This window comes from Puma concolor, chromosome D2 (assembly GCF_028749965.1).
Source record: "Puma concolor isolate L17-30 chromosome D2, mPumCon1.1.hap2, whole genome shotgun sequence".
In the NCBI taxonomy this organism is placed as follows: domain Eukaryota; kingdom Metazoa; phylum Chordata; class Mammalia; order Carnivora; family Felidae; genus Puma; species Puma concolor.
Window position 1 is genome coordinate 16536579 of NC_141677.1, and position 21863 is coordinate 16558441.

At 46.2% G+C, this 21863-nt stretch overlaps 1 protein-coding gene across 3 annotated transcripts in view; it reads right to left on the bottom strand.

The window, feature by feature from the left end:
• Positions 1-21863, bottom strand: part of DISC1 (DISC1 scaffold protein) — a 351679-nt gene that overhangs the window by 131642 nt on the left and 198174 nt on the right. Inside the window, exon 11 of one of the 3 annotated variants that reach the window (XM_086679682.1) lies at positions 1874-5470. The exons of the other annotated variants lie outside the window; for them this stretch is intronic. Coding sequence (XP_086535808.1) covers positions 5394-5470 — 77 coding nt within the window. The 3' untranslated portion in view covers positions 1874-5393. Of the gene's footprint in view, positions 1-1873; positions 5471-21863 lie in introns of those variants that run through there. 3 annotated transcript variants of the gene reach the window in all.

Consider the following 21863-nt stretch of genomic DNA (forward strand, 5'->3'; position numbering starts at 1 on the left):
TTCCAGCAAAGTTGCTGGAAACAAGATCATATGAAACACAGTGTAAAACAACAAACACTGATGAGAGAGGGGGTTTTTTGTTTTTTAATTAAAAAAAAAAAAATTTAAGTAGGCTCCACACCCAATGTGGGGCTTGAACTCATGACCTGAAAGAGTCGCACGCTCTACTAACTGAGTCAGCCAAATGCCCCTGGTTTTGTTTTGTTTCGTTTTAGTTAGCATTTGTGATAGGAAAAAAAAAACCTGAACTGTACATAGGATAAATTTAATAACAACAACCAAACTGTATAAATAAGGAACACTATAATTGTAGTCGTGAAATGTTCATGAATGGGAAGGTCAATAATATACATCTGGCCCTCCTCTCAAACACTTAATATACAAGTTCAATGCAATCCAATTAAAATCTGACAAGTTGATCGTAAAGGGCCATGAATAACAATGACAACTCTGAAGACAAAGGACGATTAGTCCTATATGGGCAGAGATGGAGGGGGCCGAGAGGTGGAGGGAGTTATGTCCTACCACATACCAAAACGTACAATAAATCATAAAGCCATAGCAATTAAACAGTGTGGTGTTAGTGAAGGGAAGGACAAACAGATCAATCGAATAGTATAATGACCTGTAAGGAGACGCAGGCACACACAAGCGGCACACACATCAATGGAGATCATGATGCCACTGAGTATTCAAATGTAAAAAGGCAAGATTAGGTCCCTACTTCATGCCAAACACAACAATAAATCCCACATGTAAATAAAAAACTATATTTAAAAAAAAGTAAAGCTATAGAGCAAAACTTTAAAAATCGGAAGAATATAGGGAAGATACTGACACAAATTGGCAAGAACTTCTTAAACAAGAAATGGGATGAGGCGCCTGGGTGGCTCAGTCGGTTAACAGTCTGACTTCGGCTCAGGTCATGATCTCACAGTTTGTGAGTTTAAGCCCCTCGTCAGGCTCTGTGCTGACATCTCAGAGCCTAGAGCCTGCTTCAGACTGTGTGTCTCCCTCTCTCTCTGCCCCTTCCTTGCTCACACTCTGTCTCTCTGTCTCTCTCTCTCAAAAATAAATAAACATTTTTAAAAAATAAAAAAAAGAAATAGGAGGAACGAACAATAAAGGAAAAGTTAGAGTCATCTAATTTAAAATTTAAAACTCTGTATGGCAAAGACACAGAGGGGGACAAAAACAAAACAAAACAGACCATCCACAGTGTAGGATACGGGACATTAGTGGATTTGTCATTTTTTCTTCATTTAAAAAAACTGAAAAAATTAAAACAGAGGTTGATGTGAAGCAAAGGCGGTAACATTTTGACACAAATGGGTGCCCGCTACATGTGTGAAATCTCTATGGACGAGACAGAGGTTCACAGTTTCCCATTCTCCCTCTGCATCCTGACGGACCCTGGAGCCTCCCTGGGGGGCCCCAAGCCATGTCATGGCCTCCAGATCCGTGAGTCACAAACTACCTTTTCAATAGCAGTTGCCTCCCAAATCTGTTGCCCTGACCCCACCTCAACTTTTCTATTAATGCACTCTATTTTAAGACTGTGGAAGGACAGGTTTCCCTGAGCCAGTGGACAGGGAAAGGCAGCTGAGAGATGCCATGTGAGCGTCCCCGCCCTTCAGCTTCCAGAAGGCTTCAGAGGAGCTGTCAAACAGATGGTGGGGGCTGAACGCACCACACTTAATCCCTCTCTTTGTCACGGGAGGAAATGTGACATAGCTTCAGCTATTAAAAAAAATTAAGAATGCTGAACACAAGACCCAAAGGAAAAGAATAAAAAACACATTCAGTGTGGAGAGAGAACGTGCTCACAGGTGTAATTATCAGTAAATAGGAGATTCGTCTGAAATCACCAGGATATAGTGTCGTTTTTAAACTTTTTTTTATTATGGTAAAGTGTGTAGCATAAAATGGACCATTTTGCCCATTTCCAAGTGTACAGTTCAGTGGCATTAAGTACATTTACGATGTTGTGCAACCATCACCCCCATCTGTCCCCAAACTTTTCATCTTCCCAAATCGAAATTCTGCCCCATTAAACACGAACTCCTTATTGCCCCCTCTCCAGCCCCTGGGAACTGCCATTCTACCTCCTGTCTGTATGAATTTGACTATTCTAGTTATGTCATAAAAGTGGAATTGTACAGAGTGTCATTTTTAAGGAGTGCCACATACTCCATGTTATTGTTTAAAAAATAAAAAAAGCACAATTGATGTGGCTTCTTCTCTCCTTGGCTTTTGCTTTGTGAAGGTGGACTGATTTGTGCCTGATGAACGCTGTATAGACAATGCCCTATTCTGTGTACCCTTTGTACCGAATTTCATGGGGACTTTGTGGAAAAAGAACTTGCCCTTGGTATGTTGCAGCTCACCCAAGATCAGAGCCATCAGAGGTACAGCTATCACCCCGTGTGCAGAGTTAAAATATGCCTGGTTTGTATTAAAGCTCTGTACCATTAAGAGCAACCCATACAATGTAATGGTACTCCTTAAAAATTCTATGAGAGGAAATCAAATTTTTAGCAAAGCAGTCCCTAAGCAAATTCTGGAGTCTAGGAGAAACAATTTCTCATAACAACAGTTCCGAAAACCAAAAGCACTAGAATAATAAATATGCAACAAGCCACAGCTCCCTTTAGCATTAGCCAATTTCAGTCTTGTGAACACAACCTGAATTATGGACGATATGTAATATACTCTTCTGAAAAGGTTTCAGGGAGGTAATTTTCAGAAGGCGCTCCCGGTAACATCTTCTAGTATAACCCCTATTTGCTTTACAGACTTACTAAGGGCAGTAGACGGGAAGAAAGACGGACGAAAGAGGTAAAATGGCACAGAATGAAACAGGTTTGTGTGTGGTGAGAGAATCTCCAGGCAGAGCACTAGAAATCCAGTGCTGTAGCTCTGTTACCTCCTCCGTGTGCTCAGCCACACCCTTCACCTCGAAGGGCCTCCATACCCTCACCTGTAAAGCAGGGAAGGGTGCCCTTTAAGATTTCAGAGACAGGTGACCTTTCTACCTAAAAGGGAAACTCACCACTCCTGCACCAACACATTGCCTACCATTCTTTAACAAGCAGGGACTTGTGACGTTTTACCACACGAACAACGATTTGCAAATGGTACCCTACATACAAAATGGTTTTGCTCTCTGGCTTTGGGTTCACATCTGCCTCTTTCTTCCCCTCAATTTGGTATGTTTCTCTGTACTTGCAAATATTCCCAAGCGTTGCCCAGGTTTCCGCCCCACTCTTGATGGCAGGTACCCCACACTCCAAACAAGGATGGCTTGTCCTGCCCAGGCACCCATGCCGTCCCACCTGGCACATGAGGACACAGAGCCTGAGAAAAGCAAAACAGCCACCACGGGCAGATCCAGAACTCTGAACCCTTGCAGACAACTCAGGTGCTTTCCAGCTGGAGCCTGGAGGCCTCTACTTACTGAAGTCCACAAAATCTGCCAGCTGACAGTTCCTACTTCTGCAGGGAGAGTACTCAGGATACCAGGAACATGGCCCTGGGACTCTGAGAGCCAGGGTGAAGACGGCTCTCATGTCCAGAAATATGGGGCTGCCTGGCCTCCTCAGAGGATTCCATACTGGGATGCAAGGCTACAGGGTTGCAGCAAGCTGGTCCTGGCTGGAGTTCTGTTTTCCAAACCACAACTCATCACACAGGCGGACCAGGGAAGAAGAGAACAATCTCAAGGCCCTGGAGTGAGCCGCCCAGGGTCAGGGTGCACAGCAGCTCAGTAGAGTTGGGGGAGTCGGGAGGACACTCTTCTCCAGGCTCCCTGGGCCAAGGCAAGGCTGCCTCTGTGTGGACCGTCATGTCCCCATGAGAGAGACTTCTGGGTTTCTCTCATCTCCTTCTTCCGCTGGGGATCTGCTCTTGCTGCCACTTGCCTCACCTGTTCGAGCACCCACGCCTTCCCCATCCATGGCCATCTCCCACGTGCCTGGGAGCCGAGGGCCGGCACACCTAGCCTCTGCAGGTGCTTTTCTCTAGGTGCTCCTAGACCCATCCCCATCCCCTCTCAGACCTCGTCCGTTGCCACAGTTCCTCTTCTTTTTGGCAATATACTCTCCTATCCTGACAATATACAAAGGATGAAGACTGTAAAATCACCACCACGGGCTGATCACCCAGTTTATAAAAGAAAATTTTACCAAAACTGTTAAAGACCCTCAAATTACATTGTACACACTGCCTGCCCCAGAGGTGATGATTTTTAAGTGTTTATCGTTCCCATGCATGGATTTATCCTTTCCCTTGCTATGTATGTATCCTTAAAACATAGAATGTTGTTTTCCATGTTTTCAAGTAAATAGTTGGTATTGTACTATATGCATTCTTCTGGAACTTGCTTGTCTCACCGAGATTATGTATATGAGATCTGTCTACACTGATATGCATAGCTATAGCCCACTCACTTTCACCACTGTCTAGCATTTGGTCATGTATGTAAGTCACTTATTCATGAAAGAAATACTCCAACTATAGAGCAAGAAGCAGTCCACCTTTACGTATAACGGATCCCAAAATGAAAATGGAACAGATGACAGTTGTCAAGCCCTGATTTGTTTTCCCTACTCCTTCACGTTGATTTGATATCCATGATTAATTTAAATGCTGACAAAATTCAATTATGTTCATTTCTAGAGAGATTACTTCCACATAATCCCATGTTTTAAATAATAGCGATAGGTATTTCTATTACCACACAGAAACACCAGAATAATGGCCAGGTCCCAACTAGCTGATCCTGTAGATTTAATGGCATAACTCCTAACAGACACATTTGAGAGAGAAGCTTGGTGAGAAGGATTACATATCCAGCTAAAGATGCACCAGGACTCAGAGAGTCTACAGAACTCTTTACATGAATGGAGCAAATCCATCTGTCAATGAATGCAATAACCGAGTCTGGCACCTTATGTTCATCTTTCCATCATCAAATGGAAAAGAAACAGTGAACCCTAGATAATCTCCTCGGTGCCAGAGAGAACTTGGGTTGGCAAGTGACGAAAAGGAGGTACTAAGAAAAATGGGGGAAATGGCAGCCACGGGAGAAGCCAACACTTTGAAGAAACGGTTGGTCCATCTGTCTTCAAGAGTTGCTTCAAGAAGGAACCAGCTGTCTGAGTCTGGGGAAAGTCGAATGAGAACTTGCATTTAAAATAAGATCGTATTCGAAAGCAGACAGGTCTGTTCTGTTTTGCTTGTTTCCAAATCACGACCGAAGTCTTCATCCTGTTTTATTGGCTTCTCGGGCTGAGTGCTGGGTATTTTAGATCATTTTGCAAAATTTAGCTGAGAGGAATAAATTGCCCAAAAAAAAAAAAAAAAAAAAAAAAAAAAAACTTGAGAAATCTATATTATTTGTATTCCATAAGACACATGTCTGGAAATAATACACGCAAACTTGGACGGACCCAACTGCCGTATTTAGCGCCTGGAGAAGAAAGAGAAAGAAAAAGACATTTTGGTTGTCTTCGTGTTTGTATTCTTCTCTTGAAAACTCAGACACACCTTTCCTTTATGAAGGTTCTTCCCTTGACAACTAATGTCACCTGGAACCTTAAGCTCACAGAAACCACCCAAGGATTTTGAAGGCTAACCACAAGTCAACTCTAAAGAGGGAGTCTTGCCAGTGTTGTTTGATGAGAAAAATCACCGTGAGGGGATTGCTCATTGCGCTGAGGGAGTAATAGTCCTTTGACATTACTGTCTTGCTTCCTCTGATTTCACACAAGATCCCTACAGTTCCTGCCCCTGCCCTTTCCTCCACCTTACCCACCGCCGCCTCAGACTGGGTCAGAAAGAGAAGTCCTCAGAGACTCATTCATTTGTATATCAACTTACTCAAGAAAGATCCAGAAAATGGTGAAACAGCCCACATACCAGACCAGCCACATGCAGTAGCATGAGAAGGCACTCGTTCAGGTTTTGAAAGAAGGGAGCCTCGAAAAATCCTGTCTTCAGCTGTTTCTCTTCCCCGCCAGCTTGCTCTGGACAGGCTGTATCAGGCTTGGGTATTTGGCCTCCATTTTCAGAAAAACAAAAATTATACCAGGAGACTGCAGACATGTACTCTCCTTCCCTCGGTTTTGTCTCAAAAGTTCAAAGTGTTAAAAATATAAACTATGATTCAGCTTTTAAAACTTCTGTGCTCCTGTCATAGTAACGGCGGGCCAGACGTGAGGGGGCAAGAGAGAAAATCCAATTAATCCTACCCCCGTGGGCAAACAACCTTATCAGACATTTTTCTTCAGCCCCAGCAGAAGTTTTGCATGAAAGATCCCACCTGTCAGTTTTTCGTTTGATTCAGCACAAAATCTCTGAGGCAGCGTTTTTACTTTAACTCGGAGGTAAGTTTTATTAAAAATGTCTGTTACAGCCAGCTGGTGTCAAACCGTTGGTTTGCTAACTAGGCATCAATGGAAGAGCCTGCAATTCTCTCTGTTTGATGAAGATGAGAGCTTCAAACTATTAATGCCACCCCTAAAGCTGGTCTGCCATGGGCCAGGTGAGCCACAGGAGGCGGGGGATTCGGAGAGAGATGGGGGGGAGCCTCCCTTTCACTTCCCTCTCCAGTCACAGATTTGTGTCTTAAGTGCACTCTTTCCCCCATCCTGCACTGGTTGCTTTTGTAAAACTGGATCACGCAAAGACACATCCCAGAATCACATTCCGGTTTTCCTGATATCATATTTGTGACATTAGCATAACATATGCTGTCAAACACCAACAACGTACGTGTCTGACAAAAACGCCCCGGAAAAGACTCAGGTTCTCCACACTGGGAGGGTATTTGCACATAGCCGGACCATCGGACCCAGAGAACCCGTCAACCCAGACATCAGCGTGCTCAGTGGGTGGCGGGGGGAACGGTGGGTGTGAGATGCAGCTCCCCAACCCCAGAGGGCAGTGTATTCCTCACCTGTCGAAGCTCAGATGCTGAGCCCAGGGCTGTCCTTCCCCTGCCACCCGCCCTAGACCAGGGACCCTCAGAATGTTACACGTTAGGTCGCCTAGTGTTGTCATTTATTGGTCCAACCCTCCGCCTTTGGCATTCCTGAAGCTGTTTCATGACAGGAGGGCCAGGAGCTGGTATCAGCAACAGTTTCAGTCCCTGGGCTCGGACAGCGTGGTAAAGACCAGATGGATCTTAATGGAAGAGCATTAGATCCAGAGCCATTAACCTCAGATCCATGTTCTGGCTTTCCATACACTTTTTCTTTTAATGTATATTTATTTATTTTGAGAGAGAGAGATAGCAGGAGCCAGGCAGCAGCAGCAGAGAGAGGGGAACACAGAATCCCAAGCAGGCTCTGTGCTGTCAGTGCAGAGCCCGATGTGGGGTTCATACCCATGAACCGTGAGATCATGATCTAAGCTGAAATCAAGAGTTGGATGCTTAGCCGACTGAGCCATGCAGGTGCCCCACCACATACTCTTCTTTTTAACAAGTGTGAGCCTTGCTTTCCTCTCCTTACAGTGCAGGTGTTAATAGTGAGCATCTCGTCTGCTGAAGGCATCTGATGTTTTTGACTAGACACTTTGAGAGCAAGCTTCCCCAAACACCCGACGCCCTCTGGTTTGGGTTCATATTTCCTCTGTAGTAAGAACACCCTCCTATTTCTGGTGTTCTCAGGTGAAGCCTGTGGAATTCTGCAATTCACAAGCAAAGTCACCAAACTTGAACTTGTCACATTTCCTGCGAACTGGCGCTCTTCCTCTATCCTTCCCCTCAGTCAGTGGCACCATCACTGACTGGAAGGCTAGAAAGTGGCACTCATCGTGCAGTCCTTACCCTGTCCGCTCCCAGGAATCCATCATACAGCCTGCTGATTGTCCTTCCCTGGTGTCCACACTTGCCTCTCTCCTGCCCCTAAGGCTTGCGTCCAGAGGGCGTTCTCTGCCTGCACCCTTGGCCGCTCTACCCTGCACACGGCTGCCGAGTGCTCTCAGTCCGAGGACGTGACCCCCTTAAAATCAGTAGTGGCTCTGCATGGCCTCCAGCAGAAAGTTCCAGCTCTTCGGCTTGGCACTCCTCTTTCGGGACCTGGCCCCCGGCCCCCGGCCCCCGGCCCCCGCATGCCTCCTCTCTGACCCACCCCGTATCTACTCACACCATGCTCACCATGGGCTCTGCGTGATGGCCCATGCTACCACTGACCTACAACGATGTGAGCTCCCCAGGGGCAGGGAGTACAGCGGGGATGTGGGGGTTTTTTGTTGTTGTTCGTTGTGCTGGTTCCTGAACCTAGCACGGTGTCTAGAGCAGAACCCTAATGAACACTTGAAAGAATGCATGAATGGTCACTCGAGACTCCCAGTAAGCAGCCTCTTGTCTTGGGAGCATCTCTTGGTTCCTCTTCTTAATCTCAACAACCAAATGTGTAATCCTTCATTTGAGTGTCTCTTTCTGCCCCGTTGTCCTGCAGACACCTGTCTTACAGCATCTGCTGCTCAGCTCTGATTGCCCAGTTCACTGCATATGATAAGCACTATGTTAGAGGCCTCGTGAGAGAAGAACTGTCTTATGTTTGCTCTTGTGTTCTCTCTCTGTCTCTCCCTCTCCCTCTCTCCCCCTCTCTTTCTCCCCCTTACCTGGTTCTCTCTTCTCCTGCACATCTGATACAAACAACAAGGTGGCGGGCCCTGTACCCCGTGTGTTATGAGCATCTCAGAAGGCAGGCCCATCGTTGGGCTCAGTGACAAATACATAATATGCTATCCATACATTTTAGGCCGTTTCACACCCACACCGAGGTAAGGAATCATTTTTCCTGGCTAACCCACGGGCCCGGCGTTACCAAGGACATGCGCAGACGCACCCCATCCGTTCAGTTCCATGGTGGAAATCTGACGGGGGACAATGACTCTGGCTTCCTCTCCCAGAAACATAAAATCACCTCACTGTGTAGACGACAAATAAGTACAACTTACAATATGCGGACACTATAATGAGATAGGACATGACAGACTACATTTCCCATTCAACGTGTTTGTTTGTTCGAGCGACGTCTGAAGGGTTTGTGCCAGAAGAGAGAGAGAGACTGACCGCTGAGGGCAAGGGGAAACAGCTGCTCCAAGGTAAAGACCAGGAAAATCAAACACATTTTCTCTGTAAGATCCAAATCCGGTTCCACTCGAGTTCACCTCTCTCCGTTTCGTGGACAAATGGGGGGATTCTGGGGATTGCTCAGTTTGAGAGGGTGGGACCATCACCATGTGCTTATATATCTGGTCCTTTCTCATGGCCCCAGGAGTATTTAGAGACTGTCTCTTTCCCAGCTGTCGGGACCCTAACTTACGAGCTCTGCAAATAAGTCAGCGGGAATAGTACATTCACCCAAAAGGCAGCAATTACAAATCCCTGTGCCAATATTTGCTCTGTCCTGCTGAATTGTATTTGTAGAACCTGAGAGAAGAGCAAAGTCTCCTGTGTCTGCTGTGGCCTGAGCTGGCAGTGGGAAGGAGAAGAAGGAGCCACGGGTGTGGGGGACAGGAGCTGAGTCTCCACTGGTCTAGCATGTGACCTCCAGCATCCTCATCATCTCAGTGAGACCTCATTTGAAAAACCACCCTGAAACTAAGATATCATAGAATTGAATTGGCTCTTCTCACTATTCTCATCCCAGGCACCTTTCCTCCCCGATGCTGCTGTGAGGACACAGTATTACCTGTCCACTGGACTCCCAAGTCCGGGCCTCCATGTCTAATTGCCTCCTTGATTCCCACTCGGATGCCCCTAATGCACCTCAAATCAACATGTCCCAAACCAGAACTAAGACCCACACCTGCCTATCCCTGGTCCTTTGTTCAGAAAACACTGGCCATCTAACCAGTTACACAAGGCAACAAGTTCAGGTCCTTCTTGGTGCCTCTCCTTACTCCTTCACCCAACGCAAGAGATGCCCCCTTATCCACAGGGGTTCCTAGACCCCTGCTGGATGCCTGAAACCACAGATGGTCCCGAACCCAATACATACATACGTGTATGATAAAGTTTACTTATAAATTAGGCACAGTAATAGGTGAACAACAACTAATAATAAAATAAGAACTATAAAAATATACTGTAATAAAAGTTTCGTGAATGTGGTCTCACTATCAAAATACCTTATTGTTCTGCACTCACCCTTCTTGTGACGATGTGAGGAGATAAAATGCCTACGTGATGGGATGAAGTGAGGTGAATGACATAGCATTGTGACACAGCATTAGGCTACTACTGATCTTTCTTTTTAATGTTTATTTATTTTTGAGAGAGAGTGACAAAGTGTGAGTAGGCTCCAGGCTCTGAGATGTCAGCACAGAGCCTGACGTGGGGCTCGAACTCCCGAACCAGGAGATCATGACCTGAGCTGAAGTCAGACACTTAACCAACTGAGCCACTCAGGCGTCCCCTGACCTTCTGATGATAAGCCAGGAAAAGGATCTTCTGCTTCTGGTTGACCACAGGTAACTGGAAACCATGGAAAGCTAACCGTGGATAAGGGGTAGACTATTGTACAACTCCTGGAACCATCAACGTTTCCCCCACTAGTCTCTCCAGAATCCACATTATTTCTCTCCATCCCAGCTGACTTCACCCTCTCCCCAACTGCCCCCTGAGCCACCACTAACAGCCCCCCACCACAGGTCTTCCCAGGAACCCTTGCCTCTCCAGTCTCCTCACGGCAGCCCCTGTGGTCTTTGAAAAGCACAGATCTGGTCATGTCACCGTCTACAGAAAATCTGTGAGAACCTTCACGCACTCCTGGTGGGGGTGCAAATCAGAATGGCCACATTAGAGAACTGCTCAGCACAATCCATTAAAGCTAGACATACGTATATGTATCTGAGGTCCCAGAAATCTCACCGTTAGGAAAACACCCAATGGAAAGGGTAAACAGAATCACCAAGTAGTTCATGGTAGAATATTCTAAACAGCAAAACACAGGAAACTATCCAAATGTCCGTCAACATCACAACTGATAAATAAATTATGTTATGTTCACACAGTACACTATTGCTACAAGCAGCAAATGGAGGGGTCTCATGTTGTTGAGTGAAGGAAGACGAACAAAAAATACAATTGTAAACTTTACATTTATGTAAAGTTCAGAAATGGTCAAAACTGATCAATGGTCTTACAAGTTATAAAAGGGGGTTCCTTTGGGAGCATACTGGTGGCTGGGAAGGGATCCAGAGAAGCTTCTGGAGTGTTAATGATGTTCTGTCTATCGAGCTGGGTGCTGGTCACATGATGAGTTTGCTGTGAAAAGTCATAAGCTGACCCACCCGGGCACTGTTCTGTATGCACCTGCTTGAACTAAGTGTTTGTGTCCCTTCCAAATGCTTATGCTGAAATTCTACCCCCCAATATGATGGCATTAGGAGGTCGGGACATTAAGATTAGATGAGAGCATGAGGCTGTAGCCTCGGGAATGGAACTAGTGTCCTCATAAGAGTCGAGAGAGCACTTGCTGAAGATACGCACGGACTTGACAGGAAGTCCATCATCTACAAACAGAAAATGGGCTCTCATCAGAACTCAACCATGCTGTCACCCTGATCTCGTGCTTCCAGCCTCAAGGACTGTGAGGAATACATTTCTGTTGCTTATAAGCCACCCAGTCTGCAGCTTTTCGTTACAGCAGCCTGAATGCACTAAGGCAGCATGTAAAACTAAACAACACTGACAACTTTTGACTCCCCCTTACATAAAGATCAGAGTCCTAACTTGCTTCAAGAACCTCCTTGCTTTGGTTCCTGCCTACATTTTGAACTCAGGACACCCTTTCTCCCTGTCTCTGGGCTGCAGCTGTACTGGCCTCATGGATCTCTCTGTCCCGTGAAGCCACCAGCTCCCTCCGGCTTTGGGGTCTTTGCATAGGCTGCTTGCTCAGCCCCTCCCCTCACCTGTAACTTTCTACATATCCTTCAAATCTCAACTCAAACCTCCCTTTCTTAAAGAGATCTGCCCCTGGCCCCCAAACCACAGTGCACATGTTGCACTCTTGTACATCCCTTCGTGGCACTTGTCCTGGTTTACAGCTACATATTTGTGCCTTTGATCACTGTCTGTCTCCCCGACTAGACTTAAGGTCCGTGCAGTCAGGGTGTGTATCTGTCTGTTCATTCTGTATCTGCAGCACCAAGCCCAGCACCCGCCTGGCAGTATATGCTCAATAAATATTTATGGGCTGAAAGAGTGAGCCAGCCTAAGGCCCAAGATGGCAGTGTCATTTCTTGGCATCAGACATCTCAAAAGACTAGCCCTTCCAACTTCTGAAGTTTCCTTCCTCATGTCTAATTCCTTTCTGCTGCAATTTGAGCTCATTTATGTTCATCTTGCCCTCAGCGAATATAAATTGAGATACTTACCACTGAATCTCCATTCTCCATACACGTTTTCTGACATCTTTGAAGTTAGCTGTGAAGTCACTTTGGATTTTCATCTGTTCAGTCAAAATAAGCTGATCCATGCAGATTATGGGTTCCTATTCTCTAACACAGCTTTTGCTTGACTGTAAACTCAGCTGGGCAAACTTACGTGGAGGGAAAAACAGATCTGAACATATATGTTTCACCAAGGATAGAGGACATTTGCATCACACGAGCTCATACAGCATACCTAAAATAATATTAATACCTATCATCCATTGAACACCAACTGGATGAAGATGAGACTCAGAGCACTCAAGTAATGCATGGCAAGTGACCCAGCTACAGAGATCCGGAGGTAGGACTAGAAAACAATCAGCCTAGCTTGAGCATCTTAACCTTTACTCAGTGAGAATACAGTAATGCTTACTATTTCCCCATCCACCAGTAAACGAGCTATATAAATACAACACTTTGGATCACTGTATCTTGACTTTTCTTTAAACAGTAATGGAGGTAAGTTGTAGTCCCAGAGGGCATCAAATTTAGCCATTAAATTCATGATGACCCACGAAGTAGAACATGATCTTATCCCCTTAGTGCTCCGAGCCATAACATAGCTTGTCCATAAGCTGGATCAGGAATACTGTAAATGAAAAAAGACATCTGGCACCACCCAATGAATCCTCCTCTGCCATCAAACCTGTTTTAGTCATCCACCAGAATGGCAGATGTTATAGATCTCTTTTGATTTTGATTTTATTTTAATTCCAGCACAGTGGTATATACGTTTGAGATGTAGAATATAGTGATTCATCAATTCCATACATTACTCAGTGCTCATCAAGGTGAGTGTCACAGATCTCTTGATGAGGAAGGGCACTCTCATAGTAAACTAAATGCTCCCCTTCTCATTTTTAGTTCTTCACCCATAGGGGAGATTTCCTTGTGACTGTTGACTTTCCCTTTGATCATGTAGCCCCTAGTCTGCTCTCCCTCCAGAGTGGCCCTTTAGCTGGGTATAAAATTAGTACCTGTTCCATGGCCCCCACTGGCACTATTCTTCATCCAGATAGGACTCCCTAAGCTGTGGGTACAAGTACACTGGCCCCAATCCTCCAAGGCTTCACACTTCACCATTAACAATGGTGGGGGAGAGGGTGGGAAACAAAGGCAGGTGAGAGAGATAAATTAGATATCACACCCTTAGATTCCACACCCTAGCTCCTGAGGTAGCATCAGGCAGAAAAGAATCCCGGAGTCATGACTCACCAACAGCTACCTGTGTATTTCTGTTTGGCTTCAGAAACAACCTATTAGGCCCCCTGAAAACCATAAGCCCTCTAAACACTCATTTGCTGCACATAATTCTGGATTCTAGAATGCTGAAACCAGTACAGATGTTCAGGCACAAAGCTTTCAAACCCAGACAACAGCTGCTCTGGGTCAATGACACTCATACCATTTCTGCAAAAGGCATGGCTGCTTTTCATGACTGCTAGGACAGTTAAGTGTCACAACTATTGCTACATATAGTTAGGAACCTAAGATGATAAAAGATTTACGAAGTGAAAAGAGGTCCTTCAGGGCATCCTGCAACACACCGGGTGGGGGGTGGGGTGCTCTCAGGGCAGCTGGAAACCAGTGACCCAGCCATTTACATATCTTCCAGTGTTCTTTGCTGTATTCTTTCTCCCCTTTGGTTCTCTTTATTTGTGGTCCCACCTCCAAAGCCAGACTATATTGGATACTCATGAACTGTCTAAGCCCTCCATCACAGACCTTAAGAGGAAGGCAAAGCCAAGCAGCACTTACTATTTGCAAAGAAGTGAGAAAAAATGAGCATGAAGTCCTCACCTTTGTGACTGGAGTGAAAACAGTTTAGTTACATCCAAAGAATATGCTTAGATGACAGACCCAGAGGAGCTAGAGAAGAATTAATGGGTTATCTCAGCTATTCTGCTTATTACCAACAAGAAAACAGTAAGGTCAAGACCATGAAATTGCCTAAGACCCCTCAAGTGGTCAGTTCCGTTGCAGTCTTGGTAGGCAGCTGTCACCTTGGTAGGCAGGCACTGGCTGTCACCAAACACACAGACATTCAGCCAGCGCCCCCAGGCTCCAGTACGGGAGTCTCAGGGTGGCCAACAATCGATGGCAGGTGGCCTTCAGTCACCAAGACCCACATCTGCCTGGTGGCTTGCTTCCGCACAGACTCAGCTGCAGCGACTTCTCTCGTTACCACTAACAGCATCCTACACCACCTCCTCCAAACATTATTGCCATATGGCTGTGTCATAGCCTTAATGAAAATTCAGCTTGCCACCAGACAGGGCAGATTGATTTCTCTATCGGTGTTTATACCCAGGTATTAGACAAGTTTGAGGTCAAAGTGAGGCCAGAGAGAGCCAGTCTCCTGTGGTCACAGCAGAGGTTGCTTTGAATGGGCCCTGGGAGTGCTGGCACCTTAGATTCTGATAGAAACCATTTTAGGGCCTTCATTAGTATATAATTTAAAACAATATCCTTAGGGACACCTGGCTGGCTCAGTCAATGGAGCACGTGACTCTTGAGCTCAGGGTCATGAGTTCAAGCCCTGAGTTGGGTGTAGAGTTTACTTAAAAATTAAAAGTAAGAAAATAAAAAAATACCTAAAACTGTATTCTTAACAATTCAGATGGTTACTAAAGGGATGAACTGTGGTTTTTTTGAATTGGAGGGCTATGGGAAAAAAAAGGTTTGGAGTGGGAGAGAGAAAACCAAGTGAGTTATTTACTATGTGAGTTATTCACTAAGTCTTTGGTGGGGCCCTAGAAAATGATACTCAAAGCATCATTTAAGATGCCCTCTTCCAGTTGTAGAAATTGGAATTTGGGCATTTCAATTACAGTTTCCCCACAGAGCCTTCCTGTGACATTCTTTTCCAGGAGTCCATATCCCATTTAGAGAGGACGTATGCCTTTTCCATTCTGGCTCTGCAGAAAAGATCTGATTGTGAGGTTGAACCAATTTTCCCTGACAGCTTGAATTTTATTATTTGAATTTTCCTTAATGGGTTTCCTAACATACTTTGGTAAAACTTGTCCTTATAATTCCAAACACTTTCAGTTCTGTTCCTTACGTGGGCGCTCCACTGAATTCCATGAGTCTCTACCCCCTTTAGTTTTCAAATCGCTAATGACTGTTGCATAAGACCTGATCTAAGGGGCTGCAGAGAGACCAGGGTGGGACGCTGGGCAAGGACACCACAGGAAGGTGCTGAGACACCAGCCCTTGGACAGGCTCATCAGGCAAAGTTCAGCTTTGCTTCCAATCTGTAGCCCTATTGTAAGCTGCTAACCTGTTCTTGGATTTAAAATCATAATCAGGGGTGCCCAGATGGCTCAGTTGGTTAAGTGTCCAAATCTTGATTTTGGCTCAGGTCATGATCTCACAGTTTATGAGATTGAGCCCCGTGTCAGGCTCTATGCTGACAGTGTGGAGCCTGCTTGGGATTCTCTCTCTCCCACTCTCTCTGCCCCTCCTCTGCTCTCTTTCTCTCTCTCTCTCAAGAACAAATATTTTTTAAAGATCCTAATTAGTAGCCATAGCGGATCCTTCTTCCTGCTCTCTCTCTTCAGGCCCTGATGAGAAAGGGCACCCAAATCCCAAATCTTTCCTGGTGACTTGATATTAGATAATGAGCTTTTACTCCTAGGGGCTTCTTAAAATGGCAATTTACGGCAAGAGATCTGTTCAGGATCTGGAGTAGAGAGGTTACCTGTGGGATTGGGCTCTGGGTATGAAGTCCCTTCCACAGCCACACGTGAAGGATGTCAGGGCCCCTCTACCAATCTTCTTCCTTAACCATCTCTATACGAAATAAACGGGAGCTCTTGAGGGACAGCCTGGAATGCATCTGTATGTGTGGTACTGGGAAATTACATGTAACAAGAGATTATTTTAGAATGTAAAAGGAAATATTAAAACCGAAAGCACATGTCAAAACCAATTTCTCCAGTAATTGCTTATCTGGGGTACAAGGACCCTGCCTCAGAAATGTGCACTTATCTTGAAATATGCAGCAACCCCAACAATAGATTGTATATGGAAAACGAGTTGAGTAGATGAGTAATTTAACAAGAATTTTCTTCTACTGGTTTCCAAAGCATCGTCAAGATTGTGCTCCTGTCATCTGGATTGGTTTAAAATAAAACTCTGTTGGGTTTTTTTTTCAAGAACAGATGGAAAGAGGGACACAAAGGCGAACAGTATGCAAACAACAGCAGAATTTCAAACAGTAGTGGGTAAAGAAATGGGAAATAAACACAAGTCTAGGAAACAGCTATAACTTCAGTCCTAGGAAGGTGTTTTCTGACCTATTACGTAGACGCTTTCAAGATGAACAATCTCCATCATTCCGTCTCCAGTCGACGCATCAGACCGTGGGCCTGTCAGGAGCCAGGGTCCTCAGGGCCCGACACATGGAACCACGAGACCAGAGCCAGACTTTCAGGAGCTTTTCATATAGTTAAATCAATAAAGGGAGCTGAGAGTAATAAGGAAGTGTTTTCAAGCAAATGGAGAGAAATAACCTTACAACAAGAACCCGTATGACACGTACATTTTTTTTCATTAGGGGGATGAGAAATTGTTTTTAAAGAACGAAAGCAAGCCGATGTTAAAGGGAGTGAAATGCCTACATAACTCAATAGAGTAGATGATCAACTACCAAAGCGAAATTCTCATTTTTGAGACATCAGGATTGATCTGCCCAGACAATAACATCTGCGTGTATGGCATCAATCAGGCTGTCTTCACAGTGCTGATCTGGGGTCCGGAGAAGGCTTCCCACACGCCACCCGCAGAGCTGCCCCACTCTCCGGGGGCGGGGGGTGCGGGGGAGGGGGTCGGTGCTCGCGTGGCACAATCCCACAGGAAAACCAGAGGAAGCCTGGGTTTCCCCTGTCGCAGTGCATCTATTTCAAACAATCAGTGGCTCTCCTTTGGTGTGGCAGAAGAGGAAGGCGGCAAAGAGCATCCAGCAGACACTGTGTGGGCCGAGGTGCCCCCGAGGGCCCCTGAGGAGATTCAGGATCGCTCACGCACCAGACACGTGCACCAGGCACCCGCGCATCACACACACGCCCACACCACCCACATACACACGTGTGCCACACGTGCCACATACTGCACGCGCACACCATACACACGGCACACACATACCCGCACGCACACGCACGCGTGCACACACACCACACACACACACGTGCCCACGGCACACAAGCAAACACAAACTCACGCGCACACGCATACACTTCACGTGTGTGCGCACAGACGCCATACACACGTCGCACACGTGCACACACACCACGCGCATGCACCCATGTTTACACACACACTACACACGCACCATCCACATACACATATATACATACACATCACGTGCACATGCCACATACGCACCACACGTCCCACATGCATGCACACGCATCGCATGCACGTACCCCACACCTGCATGTGTGCGTGCCACATGCATGCATGTATACAGATCACATGCACATGCCACACACAGACACATGTGCACCACACATGTGCACACACACACGTACACACTCCACACACGTGCACACCGCACATGCGACCACCACCCCACATGCGCACCACACACATATACGACACACGTGTATACGACACATGTGCACACCACACGCATGTGTACCACACGCATGCACGCACCGCATGCACCCCACACACGTGCCCACCACACACGTATGCATGCATGCACCACACACTTCACCTCCTCTTCCCTATGTTCTCACTGCCTCTACCATCTCTCTCTTGTTGTCACGTCTTGTCCGCACCCAGCCCGCGTGGACCTGCACCTGTGGGCTACCTCACAGGCACCAGGTGGGCCTGCGGCCGTCACTCAGGTTCGAAGATGAACAGAGTCCTACTCTCAGTACACTGGAGTGGGTCTGGAGAAAGCCGGTGTGGGCAGAGGAGACAGCCCGGTGAACATCAAGGTTGGGCCCCTCGAGACACCACTGCCGCCATGACAAATGACATGCCAGGGTCCCCTCCCCTGTGCAGTGTCCAGATGCCCTGCTCTGTGGGAAGACAAAACTCCCCAGGGTCAATCCGGCGACATTAATAAGATGAAATTTAAATTAGCTATGAAGTAAAGATTCATTAAGACCGGGCTGGTTGTTAGGATACATGGAAGGTGGTCATGAATGATACAGAAATCTTGTAAAGAATTTTTCAAATGTTCTTTGTTCATAGAGTTGATATTTTTAAAAGCTGCCTTTTAGGGAGAAGGTGGCGTAGGAGGGACATCTTGTCCAACCCCACTAGCTATTAATACCAAAAGTCTTCGTGACTATGTCATAATTGGTACTTCTCGACTGAACGCTGTACTTGAGGCCGGGGGTGGGGGGGCGCGAAGGCTGACGGCAGGTGCAGATTCAGATTTCAAGTCCAGGAAGCCCCACTGACTTGATTATTCAGAGCCAGCAAAGCTGGTTATCAACCTGGATGGTATTTGACCACACAAGAGTAGGGCTGGCCACGGTGGCACAGATGCGTTCCAGACATGTTGCTTAGGGTAAAGACGTCAAATAGGTCCAGGCAACTGATACAGAAGAGGCTGGGAACTGGGGGGAGTGAATCCCTGGAGAAAGGGTCTGGCATGAACCGTGTGAGGAACTGCGTTCAGGGCAGGACAAATTAGGACTCAGGCTCCCTATCTTGAGCCTGGATGCCGCCCTGAGGGTGGAGACTTACAGAGCCCATGGCAAAGTTGAGCAGAGGCAGCCCTGAGGCAGAACGCAGGCTGCCTTTAGTCCTCACTCAACGGGACCCAGCCAGCACCACGGTAGGTGACATTCCTTGTTCAGGAGACGCAGCCATAGTTGGAAGTCTTGCCCGCTCCCTGTAGACACACAGTTGGACCCCCAAAGCAAGAGAAGTTGATAGAAAAGCCATTCTATCAGACACATTCTATCAGACACAGCAAAAGATGGCTGGTTTAGGCACGGGGGGTAAGTGCAAACACATGACCCCAGAAATAAGCCTATCTCAAATGTTACCCAAAAACAGGGAAGAAAAAGTGCCAGGCCACTTCTCATTGCCTCAGAGGTTGGGCCAGCACAAAAGTGCAAGAGTTAGGCAGATGTGGGCAGGTGGGGACCAACTCATCACCAAGGGAATACCAGCTTCATCAGTTGCCAAGTGAGTCTTCAACTCCAAGAACAAAGCATTCAGAAATGAAACAAGAAAGCCGGAGCATCAGTAAGGAGACCACCAGGAGGAGGAAGGGGCGGCCCTGGTGAGCCAACCACATGTGCTATCATCCAACTGCTGTACAAATGTTGGCTACAGACATTCAGTCTGGACGCAGGATGCTGTGCCCATGTTACCTAAAAACAAACCTTATCATTAAAAAGAAGAAAGATGGGGCACCTGGTGGCTTAGACGGTTTAGCATCCGACTCTTCATTTCGGCTCAGGTCGTGACCTCACGGTTCATGACTTCAAGCCTTGAGTCAGACTGTATGCTGACAGTGTGGAGCCGGCTTGGGATTCTCTCTCCCTCCTTCTCTGCTCTCCCACACACTCTCTTGCTCTCTCTCTCAAAATAAATAGATAAACTTCAAAAAAAAAAAAAAACCTGATTCATAAAAAAAAAATAAAAGGAAGAAAGAAAAAAAATGTAAGAGATGAACTGCAATTACGTAGGTCTTGAAATACAGTCAGCCCCACCACCCAGAAGCAGGAGCCTGTTAAGCACAACCTGGCAAGAGAGAGAGACCATCAACCACCAGAAATCAAAACGAAGTCTGAAGGTGAGGCTTACGCTGGACATGAAAAAGATGTGAAGGACACACTGAAACCAAACTCAAACCTTATGACAGACCCCGAGACTATGGAATTGACCCCCGCGGCAGGCAGGTAAACCTACAAAGGCTTCAGTTTGGGGTGGACCATCAGGCAGTTCATCAGGCAAAGAGGGGAGATTAAAGCACCGTTAGCTAACCACGGTAGACAACCCCCCACCAGGAAGGGACCACCAGCCACAAATCATCTAGATTCAACAACAGTTGACCCTTGAACAACACAAGGCGGAGGGGCATCAAGCCCCTGTGCAGTTGAAAATCCACGTGTAACTTTTGACTTTCCAAAAACTTCCTACTGTTGACCAGAAGCCTTACCAATAACACAGTCAATTAACACGTGTTTTGTGTGTTATATGTATTCCATACTGTATTCTTACAATAAAGCTATAGAAAATATTAATAAAATCATAAGCCCCCTGGGTGGCTCAGTCAGTTAAGTGCCAACTTCAGCTCAGGTCATGATCTCCAGGTTCGTGAGTTCAAGCCCCACATGGGGATCTGTGCTGACAGCTCAGAGTCAGAGCCTACTTCTGTATCTCCCTCTTTCTCTGCCCCTCCACCACTCAAGCGCTCTCTCTCTCTCTCTCTGTCAAAAATAAACATTAAAAATAAAAGAACTCTGAGGAGAAAATGACAACTAATCAGCAACACTTTACAAAGCAATTACAGCCCAATCCAAAGGGAACCCATGACTCTAGACTCTGAAGGAAGACAGCAAGGCTCTGGGCTCACTGCATCAATGGGAGAAGTCAGTTCTGAAGCTCCCCCTGAGGAGGCAGACCCAGCCCTCGCCTCACCCCCAACAGCCTGCCTCCCTAATAGCAATAAGGAGAAAATTTCTGGATACACATCACAAAACGTGAGATTCAGGTTTATTCTCAGAAACTGGATTACTGGAGCAAAATTAAATCCACAGTATGCTAAAAATAACATAACTGAGAAAAACATTTATTCTTTGAAATATAATCCAAATCAATTTTTACTGATCATAAAGACCCACCAGGCATATCTTGGTTTATGGAGGAAAGACAATGGCATATTAAGCTGAGGGGGGGGGGGCATTAATTGCCAATCTTTAAAATCAGAGTTTGTCCTAAACGAGTATGATAGCAAAAGTGAAAACATGTCCACCATTCTTGTTTTTCCTCTTTTTTGGTAGCCCTTTTGGTTGATGCCAATTTCCCCAGCTTCTAACATGCAATGAGTCCATGCTTCCACTGAGTAAGCTGGAGCTTTGGGGGGACTGAGGGAGCCACAGCTGGCCAACACCCCCCTGGTCCAGCAGTGTTTGAACCATGGGTTCAGGGTAACATCAACAGATGGCTCGGGCCCTCAGAGTGGCAGGTCACAGAAGACCAGCACAGGTTGGCCAACTGCTGAGCACAAGCCAGTTAGATCAGTTAGATACAGGGCAGCACCACTGCCTGGGAGATCATCAGGTGCATTATGGGGAAAAGAAGGAAAGATGGGTGTCTATAATGAGAATTTTCTGCCTAGCTGGTCTAAGAAAGGACTTTCTCCTTTTTTTTTTTTTTTTAACTTTTTTTAATGTTTATTTTTGAGAGAGGGAAACAGAGTTCGTGCAGAGGAG